General features: G+C 39.5%; 1 protein-coding gene across 1 annotated transcript in view; it reads right to left on the bottom strand.

The window, feature by feature from the left end:
* The window catches only part of ADAMTS12 (ADAM metallopeptidase with thrombospondin type 1 motif 12), a 137592-nt gene that overhangs the window by 14596 nt on the left and 96531 nt on the right, over nucleotides 1-26465 (bottom strand). Inside the window, exons 14-18 of the mRNA XM_029961522.1 lie at nucleotides 20996-21116; nucleotides 15334-15578; nucleotides 13841-13982; nucleotides 8580-8706; nucleotides 1730-1940 (exon numbers count right to left, since the gene is read on the bottom strand). Coding sequence (XP_029817382.1) covers nucleotides 1730-1940; nucleotides 8580-8706; nucleotides 13841-13982; nucleotides 15334-15578; nucleotides 20996-21116 — 846 coding nt within the window. The remainder of the gene's footprint in view (nucleotides 1-1729; nucleotides 1941-8579; nucleotides 8707-13840; nucleotides 13983-15333; nucleotides 15579-20995; nucleotides 21117-26465) is intronic.

Raw genomic sequence — 26465 nt, 5'->3', positions numbered from 1 at the left:
TCCTTTTGCCAGCACTCTGATGCCCCTGACACATCTAATTTTTTTTAGAGCTAGGTCACAGGGCAGTAAAACACCAATGATCTTGTGTTACTGGGGCACTCTTTATTGTTCACACCTGTAAAATAACATCAGCTCTGCAGCAACAGGAGCAGGGAAGCAAGCAGAATAGCCTCACAGTAGGTAAGTCCATTAGCTATTCTGTCTGGCGACCTTGCACTTCCAGATGAATAGCATGTTCAGTTATTCAGAGCTGTGCAAATTCACCTCAGCTGCAATCTGGCCTCTGAAGTTATTCAGTAAAGGATTTTGCTTATTGAGGAAGATAACAACAATTAACACTATGCTGCTGCTTAAACAAAAACATAACTCACTAATTTTGTCAGACTTTGCTGCTTGCATGATCTGTACTAGCATTCGAGGGAGTTAAAAGGAATATTCAACCTTATTAACTTTTTGGGGTAATGCCTGTCTCCCAGAATAAGTTTTGAAAATCTCTGCTTTAGATTACAGCCATGTACGAAAAAGAGATTTCAGAATGGCTACAACACTCTATCCTCATTATGTGCCTAATTAAGTATGTTTAATTTATAAGACACAGAAGGATCTTCTAACAGACAGATAAGTTTCGAGCAACAGGAAGTTACACCTGTGTAAAATCTCTCTCTTGCATTCACCAATAAGGAACATTTTGGAGTTACAAGTTTCCTGACAATCCTGTCATTTGTGCAGGTGAAATAGTCTGTCCTACACTCCCTCTCCAGTTCCTACAGATGTAGAAATTTACTTTTGTCAGTAAATTGCAAATATAATCCAATGGCACACGAGTACCAGCAGCATGCTATTTCTATATAATTGTACTGCTAGTCATGTAATCCCACTCTAAGTTCTCTCAGGCATTTAAAACATGGTGGTTGCTCAGTTAACAAAACAATCAACATTCTCCGACGATGGTATGTGAGCAGCATAAACCAAACCAATACTGTCACAATATTTTATTGGCTCATTATGTGACTCTGTTCTCCCAGCAGTGAGTCTAGTGAAAAAAAAAGAGGAGAAAGAAGGAGAGAGAGAGGAGTTTTCAGAAAACGAAAATACTGTGTTTTCACTTGGAAAGGACCCACAATGATCATCTAGTCCGACTGCCTGACCACTTCATGGCTGACCAAAAATTAAAGCATACTGTTAAGGCCATTGTCCAAATTCCTCTTAAACACTGACAGGCTGGGGGCATCAAACACCTCTCTAAGAAGCCTGTTCCAGTGTTTGACCACCCTCCTAGTAGAGAAATGCTTCCCAGTGTACAGCCTGAATCTCCCCTGGCACAGCTTTGAACAATTCCCACGTCTCCAAAGTTTGCAAGCTATGGGAAGAAAGGCAGAGTCATGAGTGCAAAATATAGAAATGGAGAGAATGTAAAAACACTTCTTTGTAGGCCTACAGATATGACATATAGCCTCCCCCCCAGTCTGGTCCACAACAGTCATGAGTGTCACACAGACTTTTTAGCACTCAACCATGTTCTACTGTCCCAAAAGCTCAGCAAGTCAAGAAACAGCAATGAACACTTCCTGAGGTATTTAGCAAGCAGGGTAGCTTTTCTTCTTCTGCACCAAAAATTTGTGAAGATACGTTAAACAAACAAAACAATTATTTAAAAGAAGCGAAATAGCAGGTCGTTGGTCCCCTCTGCTGACTATAATAGGTCATTTGGAAAAAAATATGAATTTACCTCAGTCCAGTTGCTCACTGTCCAGTCAGACGGGCACAAGACATCTCTGTTGCATGACAGATGGGTCTTTGGTTTAAGCAGGTGCTGGCATTCTGTGACAGCCAGTGCCTGCTCATCAGATCCCACTGTCTGGATGCAAAGTACAGTTCTCTTCTTCTGGCCTGTTGGGCCACATGTGGTTGAACATTTCTGCCATTCCCCTGCCCACCACCTGAAAACCAGGGGGGTGAGAAGCATCAGTAAACCCATCACAAGCACATTAAGAAAAAGGTCAGAGACTACAAGAAAAAGAATCAGTGACTCTTCACATTAAGCCCAGATCATTCAAGCTTTCCCATTTCCCCTGTGCTCTAATACCAGCCAGTCACTGAAAGATAGAAGTAGGTAGGATTCCCAGACAGAAGTAGGCACTGACTATTGTTTCCTAAGTGTAAGAATCCACTGAGTAGATACTCTTTCAAATTCAAATTTGAGGAACTGCTAGCAAGTCTATTTAAGCAAGTAATCTATTAACTGTATCCTGTTGTTTATCTGTTTATTGTTACCTCAGTACAGAGGAGTTAACAAACAAGAATCACTGGAGGGTCTGTAATGACAGCACAGAGGTGGAGAAGATCCCCTTACACATCTATGCCTCCAGTGCTGCATAACTGCTCAAACTGGCCCATAAGAGGAAGCAGTGAGGCACACAACCCCAAAAACAGGTTAGTCAGAGCTATGCTGCCTGCTCCCACAAGGGATCAGTGCCCTGCAGTGCTCTCCCTCTGGGCCTAGTGTCCAGGTCTGCACTAGACTAGACTTTTCTCGACTTTGTTCCTTCATGAAGTGAAAAAAAAACCCTTATGTGTCCCTCTCCTGATTAAAGTCAGTCTTCCATAGCGTAGAAGACACATGCAATGTTCCACCAAATTAAAGATAACGGTTTCCTCTAGTGCAGTATTTTCCAATGCAAAATACCTTCCTGAAAAGAGCCATCCCCTTTGTATTTCGTTTACCTTAGTCTTTCTCCAGCTTCATCCACCTATTTTTTCTCATGCTGACCCAGAGTGGATCAAGTACCTGCTTATCTGTCTTCCATAAGAAAGGAGAGCAAAAAATTCCTGGGTTTTTACTATTTGAGAAGCATTGACATTAACTGCGTTTGCCTAAAGATTTACCTTTATACTTAAAAAAAAGGAAAAAAAAAATCAAACCAAGAAAAGTCTTTCTCCTTCCAGTTTAGAGTGCCCTGGGTGTGTACACAACTTCGAGCTGCTGTATAAAAAGCCTGTAAACTCTAAACCACAAAAGCTCCTAGACAATATTACTTCTTCCTGAGCTTTGAAGAAGGTCATGACAAAGCCTTACAATGAAAATAAAGCAGGGATATCTTTAGAAAATGCCTTTCTAGACAAAATGGCAGGAAAAATTGCTTCTGGCTTGCAACCAATACCATTATATTGGGAGTTTTTTTCTCCTTTTGAGGTCCATGAACTTAGAGAAAAAATAATCCCATTCTGATAAATCCATTGAAGTTCGACATCCAGATTTATAATAGTTTTTGCTCCTTGATTTGTCTCCCATTTTACTGCACTTCCGGTTTCTTCAGTTTGCTGATAATCCCTCTCCCCTTTCCACTCCAATTTCCATGTTCCTTAATTAATTTGTTCTTCAGTTGCAAGTGAGCTGTCACTGATTTGGAAGGCACTGATATCTATTCCTTATAATTAAAAAAAAAACAAAGACAACCAGGACTGAGAGCAATCAAGCCATGCTACAGCTTATTTGTGCAAACATCTCGTCTTCTCTTCAGTACCTACACTTATTTTTCTTCTCTTTAGTTATCTGTACATACAGCACTTCCTTTTAAATTACCCTAGAAGCCCTTTGCTACATGCTCTAAAATGCAGCCCAGTGGCAAGGCTTCTGGACATTGCTGCAATTAAAAAAAAAAACCCAAACAAAAACAAAACAACCAAAAAATTTTTGTCCTCCTCCTACCCTCCTTTGGATTGTTTCTTGCTCTTGCAGGCTTCTGCAAACAATAAAGAAAAACTAAAGTAGTTAAAGTACTTAAAGAGAAAAAGTGAGCACACCTTAGCAGAACACAGCAATAAACAAGAGGAGAATATATTATCACCACCTAAATCAAGCCATTTCAGGGTTGTTTTCACCTCTTGCATCTTCTTTCCAATTTTATCTGTTCTACAATCTTGTAAATTGCTGACATTTCAGCACAATGGAACTTAAAAATGTGTATTGCTCTATTAATTTTAATGGAACCAGATAACGTATTTCAAGCTACAGACATCCTAAGCTGACATTCCTTATCCTCCTCACCATTTTCAAATGGCTGTGAGTAAGGGTTCAACAGTTTGCAGGTTTAAATATCAAACTCCTAGAAATAAATTATCAGAGCTCACTACAGAGCAGCAGTAATGGTGTGTGATTAACTATCACAGCAAACACTTTCTAAAAGTCATGGAAGAAAGTAAGGTGCTCCACAGTTAGAAAATTCCAGAAGTAAGATTTTATCCTATTGCATCTTCGTGGTCAAACTAAAGCTACATTTAGCCACGTAGCTTCCTCTGTAGAGTTCTTCCTCACTTGGTGCAGGTAACAGTACTGGTGAACCAAGCAGTTACCACACACACTTCAAAACACTTGCTCTAACTGGAAGTTTATTCTTATCAGTAACTAGAATTTCTGATGTTGCATTTCCCTATTTTCATTCTAAGGTACATGCGCATGCCTTAAACAGTCAAGAATGAGAAAACTGACATGGAAGCATGTGCACTCTTGTCTCTTCTTGGTCGCTGGTGAGGACCTGAACTGTGGTGTCTCAGCCAAAGGGGAAGAAAGGCAAAGCCCAGAATGCAAAACATCTACCATCCACTTGTCAGAAAGAAGAAAAACAGTAGGTAGCTGTGCTGACTGTGGGACAAGCTGAGAGAAACTGAAGCCTGATGGAAGTCACCATCCAATACTCGTTCCTATCTCTGGTTTCTGATGGCATTTAGCACTACAGCAGCTGAGTCGTTCCTAAGTACTAATGCATCACCTGGTCCTTGCAAAGTGAAACAACATTATCTCCACAGGCAGGCATGGTGTGGAAAGATTGTGGTAACAAACACAAACAAACAAGCAAAATGCATGATTTGGGTAATTAATTTGCGTCAACACTAATTTTCCTGAGACTGTCAAAACACAGAGCAGCCTGTCTGGTGAAAACATAACCTCAGGTAGTTTTCAGCTGCAGCTGTGAGTGCTTCTGCACTCAAACCTGGGATAGACGTAGGAAGAAAATCGGATTCTTTCAGCAGGCATTCAGCTGCTTCAAATGAGACCTATCTCTTTTCCTCCCACACTGAGTTTCCAAGGTTTGTAACAAATTAGGCAGAGCCCAACAGCCTTGTCCATTACACAGTCCCAGTCTATGCCTAGATGATGTGTGCTGAATGAAGTGTGCAACATGTTGAAAAACTAGAAGCATGGGATTTTGGAACCAAATCATGACCATGGGGCTGAATGTTCCCTCCCTCCTGCCCTCCTTCCCTTTGTCATGTCACAGATAAAGAAAAAACATCTTCTTTCAGTATTTGTATAGCATCAGGCATGGCAGATACCAGCAGGGCATGGATTCTCACTGTGTATTATAATAGAAATGAGATTTCCTATTCTTATTATGCTGTTGGAAGTCTACTAAGCAGTCTGGAAGAAGGACAATAGGTTAATAGCAGATAAAAAGCAGGAGATTCTACGTACTTGTGAAATTTAAGTTTACTCTGTTGAAGTGGGTAGGCAGAGTAAAAAGACTCCAGGCAATTTTCTACGCAGGGCAAAGCAAAACTTTTATTCACAACACTATAACTAGTTAAAATCTCACTCTTGTTCAAGTAGTATCTATTGACTTCTAACTTTAGCACCTATGGAACCAATACGTGCCTACCAAAGAAACATGTAATTGGAAACCATACTCCATACCTTAACATGGAAAAAAACATCCATTTAAGCTACAGTCTTGTCGTACTCCTACTGAGCAACATCACCCAAGTTGTACATTTTAACTCTCAGCTGTTCAGCCATCTTTATTTTGTTCCAAGTCAAAATGTGGCACACATGTATTGGGATAATTTAATATTTTATTCATTTTGCTCCAAATTATTTTAGTAGAAAGTGTAATAATAAATGTAATAATAAGTATAAAATAAATGCAGAGCAAGTCAGCTAACAAGCCAGAATGTTAAGACTTATCAGAAGCCTGTAATTCAAACAGTTTATAACTAATTTCCTGAAATGAATTAATGAGATAAGATCTGGTTTATGAGAGTCACAAACATCTTTGTCTGTAGCCACTGCTTGATAAATTATCTATTTCTGGTTTCGTGGTCCAGTAGCTTGTTTCATGGTGGCACGTTTTCCACCAGTGGGATTTAGCAGATCATCAGACAGAAGCTTATGCAACAGAACAACCATCTTTTTTTTAGACAGGATGTTACTATAAAGAATGAGGTTCACTGTTGGGAAGTGGGGTATCATCCAGTGGTTTCAGTTGTGTGGCTGCAGCACTTACCAAAGGTCTCCTGCAGTGTTGTGTTTAACAGCACTGTCCTCACCTCTAGTACAGAATTTACACCTCTCTACAGAACACTTGGTCTTCAGCAGCTTCATGTGGACTCTCAGTTATCCTGTATAATGCTGCGTGGGACAGTCACACCTTCCTCCAATATTCAGATTTCTTTAGAGCAATGAGCCAAGAAACTGTACTAAACTGTCTTGCATTTCAAATGAAGATGTGAACCATCTATCTAGATTAGAGGTGGCGCATATGCCATGGAAAGAAAATACCAACTAAATGCAATTCTGGGACTACAGCCTGGAACAGAGACCAGATCTGCAAAAGGAAGGGCTTGGGAAGGGTAAATAGTAATTCATTCTTCACTGCCATCACTTCCAACAGAGGAATTCAGGGCCACCAACAGAAGTTAGTGAGAGCCAGGTTCAAAATAGTTAAAATGAGGTGGTGCTTCACACAGGGATTAAAGCTGTGGAACTTCTTGCAAAGGAAGTTGTATATAATAGAATTTTTACAACATTGCACAGGGAGGCTGGACAAGTACTTGGAAGAGAGGTCCCTTAGAGGTTACTGATTAGAAAAGCCATAAAAAACACTGGAAACGCCTTGAACTAAAACCAGTTGGAAGCTGGAAGAGCATTAAAAAGAGATATAATTTATATTTGCCTTGCTTTTATTCTTCCTTAGGCATGTAGGTCCCTGCTGAGAGCCATAACAGGGACTTAGACAGTCCCTTGGTCAAACTACTACAGTCACTCTTACGTTATTAAGAGAAAAATAAACACACAATATGATTCCAGAACTAAACATATGGTTTTCCTGCACTGCATTTTGTCATTATTTTAGTGCTTTCCTCTGCAGTGCAGAAGGAGCTTAAGAAACATCAATCAGGGCTGTCAGCACACGAGAGTTTTTCTGCCTGGTCTGCGGAAGAGCTTGTTCACGTATTACATAATCCTACAACCTGCTCAACAAGGGACAAATTCTGCTCCCTCACTTTCAAGAGCAGGTCCAAATAACATTGTCACTTAGAACAAAGGGGACAAATTGAGTTAACTTGGAACTTTGGAATTGATAGCACAGTTCATATGTGCCATAAAAAACACCCCGATGTATGTGTGTAGCCTCAGGTCTTAACTAGTCGACTAGTTAATATGTTTATCAAATGATTAACCATATTGATTATCAATTGATTTTCCATAATTCTACAAGGAGTTATTAAATGCTGGTAGTCTAGGTTGCAAGCACAAAGATATAATTCCCAGAGGAGACATCATGTGCTGTTGTGAAGATACTTGGAAACAACTGGTAAAACCAACAGCTATGTAGAATTTTTTACATTAAAGTTTCATGAAATTCACTGCTGGCAAATGCAACAGAATGAGCTCTAAGGGACTCATGACTTCGGTTTATTCTGATTGAACTAGAATTACTAGGGAAAAAGTGGTATACCATTGTGAACAGCATGATAAACAACTTTCAAAGACAAAAAAGACAAAAGCAAGATGTTACAGTACCTAGAGCATGAAACTAAAACCAATATTGATTTCTTCCAGCAAATCTATGTCTGCTGTACAAGCCCACGGTTCTGCTGACACCTGGAATTTTTGCTGTGGTTAGTCTTCCTTACACTACTCGCTCAAATGGTAGAAGACAAAAACTTGAGATGAAGAGGAGTTAAGGTAGTGTTATGAGAATGGAAAAAATTATTCCTTATGTGATCACATAATGAAGAAAGCTGCAATTCACTGAAAGTTAAAAATACAAATGGACATGATAAAAAGATGTCAAATAATGCGTTATAAAGAAAGTATAAAAATTAGTTTTAGAAGTGGGCACTTCTACCCATCATCTCTCACAAAAAGGGCAAAGGAGTATCAAAAAATACTGAAAAACAGCATCAAAAGGTCTCTCTGTAAGTTAGTTCTTGGACCGCACAGGAATGCATTATCATTTGAGCTAAGACAGGAATACAATTTTTAAAATAAATAAGAATTTATACAGTCCTCAGGCCACCTGCACCCAAACTGAATAAAAATAGTATGTACACACATGAATGAGAGTGCAATCTCCACCATTTCCAGCACAGACTGCTCAGTAACTTGCCTTGGAAACCTCTCAGGACTGCTCACTTCTAACTTGTTTATTATGGGGTTTCTACGGCTTGCTCTGTAGTGCATGGAAGCTCTCACTGTGGCAGGCTGTGGGTGCCACGTTAATCTGGTATCAGAAACAACATCTCCCTTTGAATAAGGCTGCTATTTACTACCCCAGAGCCCTCCCAGTACCCCTTACCTGGGTGGACAGTCCTTCTCGTAGCATTTCTTTTGCCGCCCGTTGGGCTGAGTCACTGGGTCACAGAAGGAGTTCTTGATTGCTCCACTCCCCTTCCACATGCAGTGGGCAACCTGGCGCTGCACCCCTGCCAGAGAAACACACAAAAAAAGGAAGAGTAACCCCTGTAGGCGGAGGATGAACTGCAGAAATCCTCCAAGAATATAGTAACTGCTGTGACAATTTGTTGTGCTGAACATGAGCTATCAGGTATGAGCATCCTTTAATCAAGCTGAAAAGAGGTTAAGCAGAGCTGTTTTGGATCAGATAGCTCAAGTCACACATTAGAAAGTGCTTTCTTTAATTTCAATGTAGTTGTCAGCCTCAGAAAGGGCTCCAGCAGGCTCTGAAGAAGGTTTAAAAGGCAATTACCCACAGAAAAGAGGCAACACAGCAGCATCAGGCTGTTCACAGCAAGCCTGCTTTTGCTGACCATTGCTTTGTACTTCTGGGAAGGCTGCTTAAGCAGAATACAAACTGGAGTGTATGAGCAAAACCATAACTTTGTGGCTCTTAATGCTGAATTCCACTTTTAAGAAGTTTTGGTACACATTTTGACCAAAAATGATGTTTTCTTAGCAACTAATACACAACACTCAGCACAAGAGGCAAATCACAGTGATGAAGAGATACGCAGAGATATTCCATACAAACAATCTGGGTTATTTCCTAACAGTTCCACTTACACAAAATCCCACTCATTTAACAGAAAGAAACATGAACCAAAATACTACATTACCCTAGTGTGAATCTAAAGAAAGCCAGTTTCCAGGGGCTGCTTTCCTCATAGTTCTGCAATAATTTGAGGCAGATCTCATGCTGCAACTGAATGTAAAAAAAGTATTGCAATATTGCAGTTTGAAAGGTTGTGGCTAGACTCATATAGAGATATTAAAATAGTTGTATTACATCCAAACAAATTCTAAGGACTAAAAAGACTGAAGAAACATTTATTAGCTCTCATTAAATTAACTGTGGCATTTATTCACAGCAATTAATATGCACATGGTAGGTCACTGTATCTCTATAACTTTTATCCTTCTTCTGGGAAGCAGGAGGGCCTAACAGCACTCTTATTATGGTGCCAAGGATAAATGTTAGGCTATTTTGCAGTACGTTCAGAAAATAAGCTTTTCCTTGCCTCAGACCTCCTGGTAACTGGTGTGGGACACTATCTGGAAGATAAGAACAGTAACCCACAGAAAATACTTGGGAAATATGAAAATATTCTTCCATACAACATATAGACTCATAGAATCATAGAAACATTAAGGTTGGAAAAGACCTGTAAGACCATCAAGTCCAGCTAGTAACCCAAAACTGCCTCAATAACACAGAAGGAACTTTTCTATGCATATCTAAGTCATTCCATAGAAGCCAATGGAAACCCATATCCCTTTTTTTACCACCATAGAATATCAGGTATGTGAGGATATGTTTTCACTTCTTGAGTACTTTCAGACTTGAGACTGAGAAGTACAAAACAATTATTGATTACAGTGCAGGATTTGATGACTGGTTCTCCTCAAGTCAGACATGGAGGTTGATTTTCTAGAACAGAATTAGTGTCACCTATAAGGGAAGATTAAGGGATTGAGGCATTCAAGCTCTAAGGTTTGGAAGTAGTTGCAAGGTTGCAGTATGCCTGGAAGTGTTGATCTCCTATTCCCAGGTGACTTCAAGCAGCAGAAAGCATTTTGGTTCAGCATAGGACTCCCAGGGAGCCACGTTCTCTTTTATGCTACAGTAAATGTAACTGGAATATTCAGCAACCTTCCTACTAGCTGTAAACAAAGCAGTTCATAGAAATATGTTTCTGTCCCTTTCAAAATCATGATATGCTGCTGCTGCAAACACAAATAAGAAGAAATCTTTTGCTTTGATAAAAGTTTTGTGTCATTTCAGATGCTGTAATTCACTTCATAACCACCATAGACCTTTGCAAAAGTTTTGCTTTGAAGCTGTACATTCTCATAAAACAACTGCAGATCACTGACATCAACAAACTAATTTATTCACACAAGCAATTTGTATTATGGAAGTTATGTGAACTCCCACTGTAGCTTCAAAACATTTGGATGCTCAGCTCCAAAGCTGGAGTGAATTCTATATGTATATATCAATACACATATGTATGTAGGTATATACATGTAATGAGATAATGGAGCAATTGCTTTTATCAGGTTGAACAAGTTGAATTAGAAAACACTGTAGAAGTAGAAAACTAGTCACTCCACACTGATCCTACCCTAACAAGTGTTTACACAATTACATAACTTAAATGGGTAATATCCCATTTAAGTCACAGATTAAAAATTCTAAATCTACTTAAACCTCAGTAAAATTTGAAACCTAAACACTATTTCTATAAGGCTGTGAGAGGTAGCTGTTTTCCTCCCTTCATCACTTTTCCTTCTCTCTGACCTCAGTGCTAATTAGTTCACACTGACGTGTACTATATCAGCTCTGTAGAAAAAAAAACCCTATAAATATTTCTGGTTAAAAAAAAGAGAAATTGATAATAACAATAATAGATCAAAGAATAACCTTCATTTCACTAAACCTGCTCTGAGATTACTTCTATTCTCTGTGATACTTCAATCCTCATGCAGAAATTTTTAGGTGCGAGCTTAACCTTCTCAGCTATTGATTTCTCACTTGGTTTGCAAAGAAAGGTGCCTGTTTAAAGTCATTTAGTTGTGGAAGGATTTTGAAACAGAGATTAGAAATCTGTTGGCTGCACAGCTCTCAGTTTGGGCAAAATAAAGGCTGAAAACAACAGAAATAGAGGACCAGAAGCAAGTGTATAAAAGGCATATGCAAAAGAGCACATTTGATCATAGAACTCATTTAAACATGTAACTGCCTCAGTTGTCCATTTAAATCAGATACTCTGCAAGGAGCTCACTTTATATTTGAATGAACAAATTACATTCTGTGCATGCACAAGTAATGTGCAGAATTCAAGAGCCAATCTTTACATTCTCAGTGTTACAAAACTCAGCCCCATAACAGTGAACGGAAATATAGTGACCTTTGTTTTCTAAAACCAATACTACAAGCTGAATACCACATTTCAGTTCAGGAACACCTGGTGATAATTTTGCAAAGCTGCCTTGATAGCAGTTGTGAAGGATTTAGAGGGCACATAACAATTAACCCCTGAACAAATCTTACAGTTAAGTCCTTTTGCAGAGCTTTGAAAATTTGCCAATTACTGATGCTATCTACGGAGAAATAAATTGTTGATGTTGCCTAATATCCTCCCTTTGTTGCAGCTGTGCTGTGTTATGCCTCATGTCTAATGCCACCTGAAGCTGGTTCTAAGAAATATGACTAAAGCCTTTAGGCAAGGAGGAAGGATTAATACCTGCAATTCCACCCTTACCCATTCTGTGATTCTGTAAAGAAAGAATAATAGGTAGTTGCCCTAGCAAAAAACCTCAGTGACACACTTAAATTAATCTGGCTATAAGAAAGCTTATGGGCTCTAGTTGCTATCTTGAGAGCAGGCTCTGGAGCGACAAGTTCTCAGCCAGAGGGTGCAGCAGTTGCAGGACACTGTCTGGTGTGCACACAGCCTGACTGCAAAGCAATTCCTTTCTGCATAAAGGAAATGGCAGGAAGAGGCCCAACCCGCACTGGACTGAGGACTGAGCAGAGCTTATGATTTTTACTACAAAAGATGGGGGAATATAAAGGCAATGAGGGAAGACATGGATCTTCTGTTTCTCCACTGCAATAGAGCCGGAAAAGGATGTGCTATCAGGGCATGGCGTGGTGCTGCCTTGAGGCCAAGAATCTTGTGGAAAAATATCTTTATGGAGCTGCCCTGGGTTCATTCTGTGAAGAGACAGCTTCACTCTACGAAGTCATAATTCATCATTCATTAGTCATCACTTGGACTTTTCCCAAATACATTTACCACGGACAAGCAGGTGTACCATTGGGCTAAAACTGTATTTTTTCTCTTACGGCAGATGAAACTTTTCTGCATGAGCCCATTCCCCCACCTGTAGTCCAATTTGTCATTCCCTAATGCAGCTTCACTTTCTCAGCTCCACAATGCATTTATTTGTATTTTCCTGATCTCTATAACTGTGAAAGGCCAAAGTGCCCTTGGATTTACTGCTATGTTGTTGACCAGTGGTGAAGAAAGGACCTTTGCCGAGTCTTTGGCAGGTTCAGGTTTGCCAGGAGAACAGAAGTCTCGGTAAGGATTCATTTCTCCCACTGAGTACAGCTATCAAAGTCAGTTAACAGTTCACCTTTCTTGGCCCTTCCTTTTATCTTGAAAAACTATTGATTTACTGTTTACCAAATGATACCTGCAATAATCCTTGAGGGTTATTTACTACTAACCTTAGGCTAATTAAATACAGCTTTTCTTTTTTATCTATCTGTAGGCTGGTCTTCAATAAGACTTGTCATGCAGCACATCCATAGCAGAAGAGGAACCTGCCTACTTCAATACACTTTCATCATATAAACCTTGCAAAACACTTCAAATGCCAGCGATTCAGTACAACAGAAATAAATTTTGAATCTAAACAGAGTTAACACTCAGATAAAATCAATCTCATCATTCAAAGTCAGAAGTCAGAGAAGTGTTGTTTAATCCAGCAACACTGGCAATATTCAATTCTGCTCTTACTTTGCCTCCTGGTCCTGAACTGAACTCAGCAGGATCACACCACAATAATGTGTAGCCAAGTGAGGTAATTTGGTTCTAGGCAAACAGACTCTACTATGCCCATATTCCCTGCTAAGTGCAGCAAGACTTTAGCATTTCCAATTTCCATAATGATGGAGAGCTAACATCTTCCAAATACACCTTTCCTGTTGCTATGCCCCTTTTTTTTTTTTAATGCAGCAAAGCTTATTATTCCTAATGTGTTTGTGCTTTGATTACCTGGGCATAAACCTGTTCTATTAGTGCACCAGCATGCTGCTTAGGAGGGCCAGCTAGTTCAGATTCAGGGCCAGTCAGGTTTTTGAGAAAGAAACTTCACAGCCTTTCTGGGAAACCTGTTCCAGTGCTCTGTCATGCTCAAAGTAAACAAGTTTTTCCTCATATTATTTTTGTAACTGTGTGATCTGATTTCCCACCACATGCAGATTAAAGAACCTTACCTCTTTGAGGATTATGTTTGGATAACTTATAGATGAGATTTGCCAGTAGTGAAGACAAACAGTAATAGAAAAAGGAAGTGAGAAATTACCTCTTCCACAGGTAACACTGCAGGCCGTCCAGTCTCCATACTGCCAAAAATACTCTGGCTCTCCAATCTCATTCTCATTACTTTCTTCTTTACGTACAGTGTATTCGTACTTGATTCCAGGGTTAGTTTCTTGAAAAAGTAGCTGGAAAGTGTATGGCTTATTAATTATCTAATTAATAATCCACTGGCCAAAAGCTTTCAAAGTGTGAAACCGGAAGAATTAAATCAGCCCATTTTGGAACCTACTATCAGTTCAGAGAAGCAGAATTTCCATCTCTATGTTGACAGGTATCTTTCAAAGACACAGTTGTTTGCCATGCACTTTTGCAAGCACAAGTGGGAATAAGTGGGTCAGCATAATTTGTACCCTATTAACTGTAAGAAAAGATAATGTAAAGTCCACCCAAAGCATCCACATGCTGCTGATTAAGAGCCTATTGCCTATCCCCATTATAAATGACAATTTCCCTGCCTTCTGAAATAGCTGTTACAAAACAACCATTAGGTCAGAAAATTACAGACATTATTCAGATACCACTTTAATATTATTTTTCAGTGTTTCTGAATTAAGAAGCAAATTCCAATTGAGAAGGGCCACTCGAGAAATTTACCTGGAAGGAAGAAAATAAACATCATCATATGTTTATCACCTATCAAGGGATAAAAGATTTCAGCAATGAACTTCTACTCTTCCTCCCAATTGTACTAACAGTGAAGACTGAGCACCCATTATGAGTGCCTTCTCACCAGATAAAGTGTGAAAGTAGCTCCCATCACACGCCTAATATTTCTTTTAATTGCATGGTGGATACACGGGCAAACAAGCCATGAGAGATAATTTCAGAGAACAAAGGGTCAACTTAAAAATCTTTTCTTCAGAATTAATAGAAGCTGGTTATGTTTAAGCTAGCATCTATAAAGCAACATGAAAGAAACAAAAGAAAGCAGCCTCCGTGTATGCTAGATGGATTAATTTCACTTACCACAAGCTATTAATCCATCTATGTAATGCTGTATGCTTTTCTTGCTCAGTGTAAGCTGTCACTGCTGTCAGCCTTCCCAAGCTCTCACTGTTCACAGCCTGACATCAGCTCTCATTTTGTGATCATTTATTTTTCATCTTGGTCTGGTTCACATCACAGCCATGTATTGCTCTAAGTTGGTGCAAGAGCAACTTGCACGAGCAAGGAAGTTTGGGAAAAGGACTGACCAACTACAGGTGACAGGATCCCTGTCCTAGTGGCAGCACAGGATTATACTAGCCTTTAATAATCATCAGACTATGATACAGGACATGTATTTTTAGGCAAGATGAACAGTACTCAAGCAAGATGTTTATTTCTCCGCAAAACAGCTCAACTATTTTTTACAAGACAGCATGCTAATAGGGCGGTTTATATACCAATATATATTTTCCAGCCTCGGTTTCAGAGTCGCAGCACATTCTGCTGCCATCCAAATCCAGCAGGTGCTGCTTATGATCTCCTATTTACCTGAATCCATATTGATTCATTGGTGGGTCCTGGAGCAGTCAGATTTTCTAGATCCCCCGTTCTGTCGTATTGAAATACTGTGCCTGCCACTTTGTATTCACCATTCCACTGGATGATAAAGCCTCCATTCAGGTAGTATTTTTCTGGGTCTTTGCTTCGCACAGCAAGGAAATTTCCTGCTTCTGCAACTTCCATGACTTTGATTCCCCTCGCACCTTTTGGAATTAGCCCAATATCAACATATCCTAAGAGACAAGAAAAGTTCAACCTGAGGTGAACAACAAAATTGTCATTGCATTTTACTTCTGTAAGACTATTAAAACATTTTTTTTGTTTGAAAATATACACAAATGTGCTCTCTCAGAGCTTGTATTTCAATTTGTTAACAGTGTGATTTTCTAGTATGAATTGGGGAACCATGTTTTGGAAATGCCAGTGGCATTTAGAAGGCATATGGAGGTGAATGACTTTCTGAGCTGTACCGGGGGAAATCTACTCCACAGATGAGCATCAACATCTCCATAACCACACCCAAGGGCTCTGGCATAATGCAGTGTGAGCAATCTACAGTGAGAAATGCCGAGGTGTTCCAGCAAGTTAACAGTCCTTCTGGGAAACAAACCTTGTGGAAAAGGTTTTTTCAGTTTTCAAAGAACATTTTCATCTGTGGCCAGTGTACAGGTATGTGCATAATTCCATGTACTTTCTCTTAAGTTATTTAACTTCTCTGTGGCTGTTTGCCATAGATAGCCTTACAACAAAAAATGACATATTCAAATGCCTCAAATTACTACCATAAACTGAACTTATTTTTATCAACTACTGATTTTCATAATGAAGTACAAAGGCTCTTCATGTGTGAAGTTATCTGTTAAAAGATTTTCAGCCTGTGTGTCAAGAATGAACCCAGAGCACCTATTACAGAATTTTGTTTGTACCATAGCCAGTATATGACATCAGGCTCTGTGCTTCTCACCCTACAGGGAACTGCTACTGCTACTGAATTCTAAAAATAGGAATTTCACATAGATATTTGAACACAAACTCAGATAGCTTTCTTGTTAGTGCTCCTAGCTGGGCTTTAGAAATTGGATGGATGACATCTCTACCAGCTGGTCTACTGGAACTGTGAGGTGCATTTTGTGCTGGTTTCTTCAAGATGGGAACATGAGTGGTTCCTCAGTTCTCATTTCACACTACTGAGGTAATGAATTAAATTCTGAGACTCACATCTTTGTTTATGTTTCTTCTGAAACAAGTTTATCACCTTCGACTGCTCACTCACATGAGTGAGATAAACCACAGTGGGCATACTAAGCAATCTTCAGTATCAATGTTCTCCACCTACCAGAACTATTTATATGCTGTAGAACAACCTGCTGTTGTAAATAAGTGCCCCCAAAGTCCTTAACATCTGAATTTTCTTTGCAGTTCTTTTGTGGGGTAATAAATATTAGTTATGTTTCTTGCGGTACAAAACAGGATCTGTCTATTTCAGGTCCTTCCTAATTACATTAACATTATATAATTATGTATATAGATTCCCAGTGATTGATGTTTAAGAGGAAGAGTTTTCTGGATGCTACCTTGACTGACTGCAGAAATCCAAACATTTCAATGTTTCAGAAGTGAATGAAATAACAAAATCTGGAGACTCACTGAATAACTTCTATTATTCATGAAATCAGTGGTCTAGGTCTATTGTAAGTAACCAAGTCTAATGACTCTCCCAAATGTTCTGTTCATTCAGTACGGAGAAGACATGTTATGAACACAGTGTGTGATTATGTAACTAAAGATTTGAATAGAAGGCATACTTACAACTGGGCCAAATTAACACAGCATGGAAAATCTTAATTATGGCACGTCCTGACAGCTTGGCTTTGCAATGCTGGTGTCCTTTTACAGTAAGCTGTTTTTTTTCCAGATGTAATTAGAATAACATGTTCAAAACACAATGTATAAAACCAATAAAATGAAATTTTTGGTCTGTTGCAACATGAAAATCTGTATATCCTTTCTCCCTTCTGCGTAGTTGTTTTTGTCTGAATCATAAACATGATTTTAAATGTATTTCAGCCATTTGTTGATTGATGCTACCATTTGGTCAGTGTATCACACTGCCTTCTCCCTGGCCTTCCTTTTTTTCACCACTAAATTACCTCCTGATTTCCCAGAGCCTCTCACTGATTACCAATAAACATTATCTGATTTTGAAAGCAAAGCTAATCAGCAGCAAGCTTTTGATCTTGTCACTCAACATAATAAATTTTTGTTTAAAAATTACGTGGATGGTGTTTATGTAATTGTTCCTGGTTATGTGGTTTCATCTGATAAGGACTAGAGATCCCAGATTCAATAACAGTCCAAATGTCAGCTGTCTTACCTACATGCTGTGCTCATTAAATCCTGGAGCAACCCTATTGTGGGTGCTTCTGCACACCTGTGAATTGGCAACTCTCAGATGCTATTAATACTTCCCTTTTTAATTAAAATTAAATCTATATGCTCCTAACACAGACGAATAAAGTCATGAAACCATTGTTGTAGGCACAGCTCTACAAGGACTGAAGAGATTGTTTCTCTTTTCCCACTGCTGTGAGAAAGGAGTAGTTTTACTCAGGCTGCTAACACAGCAGGGCAGATCAGATGATAATTAGATCCGACTATTTCTCCTTATCACAACAGCTCACATTCTTGCTCTCCAGTCTGTTATATCTGCAAGCCTCTCTCTCTTTAAAGTATACCTTCCTGAGGCACAGTTTTTCTCTATGCCAAGCTCTAGACACTACCATAAGGACATTACATGGAAAACAGCACAGGCTCCCAGTGTCATATTGGCTTTGCAAGTCCATGTATGGTTGCACAGAACCTTTCATTGGAATAGAGGTGTTGTAGTGTGTGACAGGAATGGAAAAAGAATTTATAGTGTAGAGACAGTATTGCTAGTGAGGATCAAAGAGACCTTCCAGTCTCTCAGATCAGTGTTTGCATCATGGTTATGTCCAGATTCCATCTCAGGGTTCAGGGTGAGCTTTAGGAATATACCAGATCTCTGTCTGCACTTCGATTGCATGAAAAGGAAACTGGGATAGCAGGCAGTGCATGGCATATGTCTGTTCAGTCCCAGTCAAGTCAGGAGGCAACAGAATCTGGATAAATCTCCAGGTTAGGGTGAGCACAACAAGTTTCCTTGTTTGCCCACCACTTTGCCAAAATGCAGCCCTTCACAGCAGTGCATGCACCTTATTTTGCCTTCAGACTGGCTGAGTAAAACACCCCCACCCCTATTGTACAATTCCTCACTTCCTACTTTTTATAAATTTAAATGTCTTGTCCCCTTACTACTAAAAGTTGGAAAAGTCATTTCCCATTACACATGGAAAAGGGTGAAGACAGCACAATTAACCATCCCTATGACCACCACTTGTTTTGTAGACACACCTCCACCATGGGCAGATTCCTTTGCCTGATGTTGACAACCTCATTCCCCCTATTGGTTATCCATTTACTCCACACTCCCTGCAATTAACACAGTCCTAAGGCCCTGCTCCTTGTTCCTCAGTCTTTCTCTATTCCAGTGCTTCTCCTGAACCAGCAGTGCAGTTTACTGTCATTCCAAAGAGCTTGCACACCTTGCAAATGTCCTGCTATACATAGTTATACTCCTTTACAGTCATCACAACACCACCAGTAAAAACAAGGATTTTGACTTTTACATACTCTACCTTCAAACTTTTCTTTCTGAACAAGAGGCAGTAAGACTTCAGGTAAAATTGATCACCCTGCCCTGCAAGGAAAGCCTGAATTACTAAAACTCTTTCCTAGCATTTCATTAATCTGACTTAGTTGGCTTGCAGACAACACATACTGCTGCAGAATTAGACCCAGGAAGGGCCCTGCTGGACTTAGGCTCTGAACAGAGATTTAAGTTAGAATATAGTAGCTTTGATTTTGTATTTTTCTGTGCCATTGAATATGGAAAAACTCCTCAAAATCTTCTTTGCCAGTGACTGGCATCATGCTTCAGTACAGTTTTGTTACTTATACTGAATTTATGAGCCTAAAGTTTTTCTGTTTATATAAATTGTTCAGCAGCCACTCTGCTATAAATCTGACAGAACGCCACAGTATCTGTCAGAGACAAAAAGAAGCCATATATTGTGAACAAAAAAAAAATATTTTTCTATTCCCAGTTTAACACCTGTGAACACCATTGAGATCCACACATTGTCTTGAAGAGCCCACCAACCTCTGCCTTGCCTGACACTTTTCCCCTTATTTTGTCTGCAGTGGAGTCAATGTCTATAGAAGGGAGAGAATCTGCAGAATCTACATTTTTCACTGTATTTAAAGAAAGCGATAATACTTAACACTTAGTATTCCTGACCAGTACCTGTCAGTGAATCTTGAGGCAAGCAAAAACTAAATGAAGATATAACACAAAACGAGTTTAAACAAAATAAGAGGCACTTAACCTTCCATATGTTACAGTACTGGACCTTTTCAGTAAAACTGTTATTTGAAAATGAAGTTTGCATCATCTGTAGCCTTGGAAAACTCACACACAGTCAAAGGCAGAGTGAATTTTAGATTCACAGAAGGAAAAGATCAGAGGTTGGAGGATTACTGTAGTATTGGAAGAGAGGGAGCTCTAGATTTTCCTTTGTAAGTGTCACATACACATGCAACCTCCTGCAGGATTTCAGGCATCTTCACAGTTCACCTTTGGGGAACAGAGAGAAGGAAAGCAAACCCAAGTACACAGTATAGAGAAAAATCCTGAAGTATTTAATGTACTTTTACCCTGAATTTTGGAAAATCTTATCAAACTAGCTTTAAATTAATAGCAAAAATCATTCTTGTGCAACCCAGAACTATTTTATTTAAAAAAACCCACGAACCCAAAAGCGAGCCAAAGGCACACTCTCACTGCAATTTTTCCCTCCTCACTAGCACAGTACCAGTTACTGATCTTGAGACTTCTCAAGATCAAGGCACCAGCCTCTTTCTTCAGCCACACACCTCACTTTAAGCTTGCTCTCCAGTGCCTCATCTTCTCATCTCTCCCCCTCCTGTCCTGGTTTCTCATTCAAAGCTGTTCATCCTGGCTGTCTCTTCCACTTCCAGCTCATCGCTACAGTTCTTATTCAGGTTTAGTCTCCCACTCCTGCTCCCAGACTCTATGTCTCGGACTCTTCCTACTTAAGTCAGCTTAAGGCCTGAATGTCTCACCACTGTCAGTGAAGAAAGGCTCAGTACTTCACGTGCTTATTCAGACACCTGAACCATGAAGAGAGTTGCTCTTAAGCTCCCCTTTATGACACATAAAAATGAATCCTCAAACCACTCACTTTACATCCAGATTTTCTGAGATGGCAAATTACATTCATTTTGTAAATGCACTTGCTATTTTGGATTTTATTATTATCTGCCTAACTTGCACAGGACCTGTTGGTCTCTGACAATTTTTTAAAAGACAAGGCGAACTTAAAAAGCACAGATCACGGATTTTTTCTGGCAGAAGCATGATTCACTGAAACATCCATTTATTATTTCCCACACAGATGATCACTCAGTTTGCAACAAGAAGCTCTTAATCCTTTTTATGTAGAGAAATTACTTCACCAGCGGAAGAATTTAAAAGAAGAACCCATATTACCAAATCCTTCACTTTGATTAAACATCATCTTCACTGTATGACAAGCAGAGCCGTCTCCCAGGCAAACTCCACACTGGTCTTCTGTTGCATTGGAATTTATCTCATAATCACAGCCAACAGTCTAGAAGGAAAAATATTTTCAGAATAAATGTGGCCTCCACAATGAATTACCGAAAAATGCTATATCACTGCACTTTTAAGAAGTGTGGAATAGTATATATCCTATATATAGGGGAATATATATCTATATGAACATATATATAGATATATATCTATATAAACATATATATCTATATAAACAAATATATATCCTATATAAACAAACTAATAGTAGAGATTGTTATATGTAGGTCAAACTTGAGTATTATACCAACGTGAAAAACAAACTAACAAACAGTAACCATCACCATGCCATGAAACATACAGCAGTCACCAGTTACTTGAGATAGAAATGTGCCACTCAAATGGCCTCAATATCTGAGATTGGCCAGTACATCTAGGATGTGTGTCCACTCTCTTATGTCACAGAGCCATCCACAGATTCCCAGGAATACAATGCAGAAAACAGAATTGAAATCTCTGTCAGTTTTTTGTGGCCATCTGACAGTGCCGAACCTCTACTGCAGTCAAACTCCCTGGTAAAGAGAAACTCTTCAGCAGGCATGAATTTTTATACCCATGACAGCTGCTTCTCAAGCTTGTCAACATCAGGGCATGGGTCAAGATAAAGTTCTGGTAAAGACTAATTTTCCAGCTCATGCTTGCTGCAGGGAGAAAGTGAGAGAAAAATTTATTCACACCTAGTCAGGAAAAAACTTCCTTGCCCAACCCAAAAATTCTGTGCTCCAATGTCTTTAAACTTCAACAAAATTTTCATTTGTTTTGGGATTTTTTTTCTGCCTCTCTTCAAACCCAAGCAAGATTGCAGAACACAACCTAATGTCTGACACTGAATGGTTGTTAATAGTAGCTAAGATACCTGGAGGCCTGTGATATAGATGAATAGCCGTAAGTCTGGAGGTATGTAAAGGTTTTCTCAGATGAATTCTCTCAAAATAAGCTTTCAGGTGCTATACCAGTCAACTTCTCTAACATCCTCTTGATGTATGAAAATCTGGGTATTATGTCTTCTGATTCTGATTTTATTTTACCTTCGGGACCTCAGATACTATAATCTGTAAGCTTCTGACAGGAAAATCAATCTGTTAGACTAATCTAGGTACACAGGTTTCCACATTCTCTAATATTTCTCTATCATTTTCAGCTTAAGAAATATCTGAACTTTTGTCTAAGTGCCAGTGTTTGAATGAACAATTAGAGAAACTGCAAAAAACAGAAGCAAGGAAAGGCCTCAAGATACAGATGGTGTCACACTTTGTCACTTTAGAGAAGATTCAAAAAAAAGATTCATCCATCACTTAATGCCAGTACATAGCCAGCACATTTGACACCTACTCTAAAAAACAACAGCCAGGCCAGAATGTTCTGCAGCAGCCTTAGCTTCTCTCTCCTTTCAGCGAAGGCCAGTTTCAAAAAATGGAAGGTTTTATAATGTCTTGCACACAGACACATCCTGGCACCAAGGACCATGCTTACAAGCAGTACACAATGTTACAGAGATAAGCATATGTTAAGAAGGTGAATAAATTTTTGCGTCCAAGCACATAGCTTGTTCATCCAAGGATGGATTTAATCAAGTATTAAGAATACACAGACACCACTGCTATATGTACAGGATGTTTCTTTATCTTGCCAAGAGTTCAGATCTGTCTCTTCCCCAGCTATCTAGAGAGGCACTGGAGTTTATATTTAGCACTTCATAATAATTTAAAGAGGTTGGTGAGTTGCTGTTTCTCAAAGTGATGCATTCACTATAAACAGTAAAGTCATAGTTATCGGGTTTATTATTACACTAGAGGAGAAACCACCTACTCTGGAGAGTCATAGAAGTGGAAGTTTATTTTCTTTCTATGCACATATACACTATTAAACAGAAAGCTGGTGAAAATCTGGATATGGAACCCTTGTACTTTATGCTTTGCTATTAGAAAATATTATTAATTACTGTTTTGCAGCTCCTCTTTTGAGCATCTTAAAATAATGATTTGTCTTCAACCTATATCATTTTTGCCATTTCTGGTAGAAAATGCATGTTCTTGAAAAGATTCCTATTCATCTTTATTTACTGTCCATGCTTGTTTGAGAGGCTGAACACAGAAATAATTTATCTAGTTCACATTGTCAATCAGACACCTGGAAATCAACATCAGCGAGCATATTTCCCTTCTGAGTACTGTGTAGTGTAAAAATTCCCAAAGGGTGAACAAATCAGTTCTGAACTGTAGCAGCACTGGCTCTAACTGAAGTGGCAGCACCACTTTACTGCCTTTGGGTTGCCAATTAGTGTCTCTGCATGAGCTGCACTCCATCAGCTCAGTCAGAATCAGCTCAGGCCTTTTCCGCTTGGCCATACATTTGTTTTAGCAACACATTTGTGGCATCAAAATATGACATTGCTCTGATATGAAGGGAATCCCTTTGTCCCTTCCAGTTATAACCATAGAAATTTGTATTGCATTTTTCCTCTTCACAGAACAGTTTGAAACAGTTTTTATCTGATCAGATATCAGCCCTACCTATACGTGCAATATTCCCATACATTCTTGAGTTGCTGGGATACCCAAACCGCTGTGGCAGGGCAGACAATTCACTGTGCCTTCATTTTGTTCCCTAGCTCTGGAGTGCTGATGGTGCTGCAAAGACCTTCATATCTAGCAACAGGACCTCATCTTACAAAGCCATGAAGAGCCATGACAAAACAATATTCTCATGTGTCAGAATAAACAGCATTTTATTTACTCTAAATACATTTCCATGAACGTTAATTTCCAGACCATGTTTTACTTTATCACTCCAGTGAATACCACATTACTTTTGTCATCCGTTAGAATAATTTCTAGACGCTTTCTTCTCCCTTTTGTTTGCTTTCCTCATTATTCTGATTCTTCTACATGGATTGGTCACGCTTTCTAAAAGTGCCTCAAATTTTTCAGAAAGTCAACATCACCCAGCAATGTACACTCACACCCCAGACATCCAATCTTGTCCTGGGCTGCATCCAAAGCACTGTGGCCAGCAGGGCGAGGGAGATGATTCTGTCCTTCTACTCTGGTGAGACCCTACTTGGAGAACTGCATCCAGCTCTGGGGTCCACAACATAAGAAAGAAATGGACATGTTGGAGCCAGTCCAGAGGAGGCCACGAAGGTGATCAGAGGGCAGAAGCACTTCTCCTACGGGTTGAGAGAGCTGGGGTTCTTCAGCCCCGAGAAAAAGCGGCTCTAGGGAGATCTCAGTGTAGCCTTTTCGTGCCTAAAAGGGCTACAAGAGAGCTGGAGGGGGACTTCTCACAAGAGCATGTAGTGATAGGACAAGGGGGAATGCCTTTAAACTGAAAGAGGGCAGGTTTATATTGGATATCAGGAAGAAATTCTTTACTTCTGGTGAGGCATTGGCACAGTTTGCACAGAGAATGTGTAGATGCCTCATCAGTGGGAATGCTCAAGGACAGGTTGGATGAAGCTCTGAGCAACTTGGAAACAGAAGATGCCCCTGCCCATGACAGGGGAGTTTGAACCACGTGATATATAAGGTCCATTCCAACTTGAACCATGCTGCAGCAATTAGGCTGTGATTCTTTTACACACATACGTCCTTTTGCACCCTTTCCCAGTGAAACATGCTGTGCTACACTGTGTGCCATGGCATTTGCAACACAAACCATCATCCCTCCGTGCAGCCCTTTGCTGCTGCTCCACTCACCAAGAGCCTTTCCGATGCCCCTGAGACACAGGTCACAGCATGCAGTGCAGAGGCAGACATAATGACCTGAACAGCCTGGCTGCATTACAGGAAGGAGAAACAATTTATTTCCTGCTGCTCAGTGACTAAAGGGAAAACAGCCAGAGATATTGCCCTTTTTCCATTTCCAGAGGGAGAGGTTTTTGTGTCATATTGGCAGCGGGAGGCAGACACAAAAAGTCCTTGCTGGCACTCAAGGGTATGGCCTGGATGTACTGCCTGAATATCTGTTATGTGAACAGTACATTGCACTTCAATAAGGTCTTTTTTCCATTTGTCTCCCCCGCTGGTCTTCAAATAAAGAAATGATATTCAATTTACATTGGCCATGACATTGCCCTGAATGGGGAGAAATGTGTCCTGATGTCACTAATTTACCTTGTAATTTGTCCATATGGGTCTGAATCAATGTCCCCACGGGCTAGCAATGGGAAAAGAAAGCTGAACCATAGTGAAAGGCAGTAAAGCTACTATATAGAAATCCAAGCTCTGCAATCTGCTCTTCAGCAAGGGAAAAAGGCTGATTCCCTCCCTAGGACTACACAGCTGTGTAATTCTTCAACAAAATATCAGTCTCTCAACACAGCAACTGTGAATTATCACAGAGAATAGGTCACAGATTTGCATGATTGAAGGTCACTTAAGCCTATCAGAATTCTTTTCAGGAGATGAATAGTTGCCAGAAACATCAGAGATGCTGGTTCATGCACTTGCAAGCCTTCATTTTTAGATGATGCTATGGCTTGTATTTAACCAAAAGTCCCTGTTATGTATATATCACTAAAATAAATAAACTCTAAAAAACAAACTCTGGTGGCAGTGTCTTTGCTCTCTAATACTGGGGGAGTAGCTGACTGATCCAGTAAGAATTAGAGTGCATTTGTGATGTATAATTTAAAACACATGCAAACAGACTATGTGCTTTAAAGATCTTATAAATAAAGGGGGGAAAGTGACAATTAAAAGATGAGTGTGGAGGACTACAGTAAAAAACCAAACTAGTCATAATATAGGTTGATGATTTGAGAGTAAATTATTGAAAGATCTTGGCAGACCTCCTCTTGGCAGAACTCCTCTTTTGTGTAAGCTGAGAGAGGACCCAACTATTTCATATGCCAGACCCTCAAATGAGTTAACAATTTTAGCTTGTCTTTGAATTGACAAGGCAAGTTCTAAGGGAATACCATACTCACACCTCAGCTGTGCCTTCCTTCTGCACTGAGGCGCAGGCAGCACTTCTAAAAGATTAGGACTGACATACTGGACAAACTGCAAGGACCAAATGAATCAGCACTAGTGTCTGTCTGTAGTTACTTCTCACTTGAAGATGTACATTATAGCTTTGTCAGTCTGGTTAGGAAAGCACCCAGCATATCTCGGGTAGATAAAATGAGACACCTCAAACCATATTTAGCCATCAAAGTAATACCTGTTTCTCTGATTGCTCTGAACAAAATCATGGCAAACTGCAAAAATCAAACAGAAATCAGATGAACTTAGAAGATTAAATTCTCAATTTAATATGATTCTATCTACCTTTCTTTGGCATACCTACCAGGAAAACTCTGAAACCTCGGTTGATAAAAAGTAGCTACCCTACACCAAATACA

The sequence above is a fragment of the Manacus vitellinus genome, unplaced genomic scaffold (genome assembly GCF_001715985.3).
Source record: "Manacus vitellinus isolate BGI_N305 unplaced genomic scaffold, ASM171598v3 scaffold_36_pilon, whole genome shotgun sequence".
Classification (NCBI taxonomy): domain Eukaryota; kingdom Metazoa; phylum Chordata; class Aves; order Passeriformes; family Pipridae; genus Manacus; species Manacus vitellinus.
The sequence above is the reverse complement of the archived record's forward strand: the minus strand, read 5'-3'. Positions and strand labels throughout refer to the sequence as shown.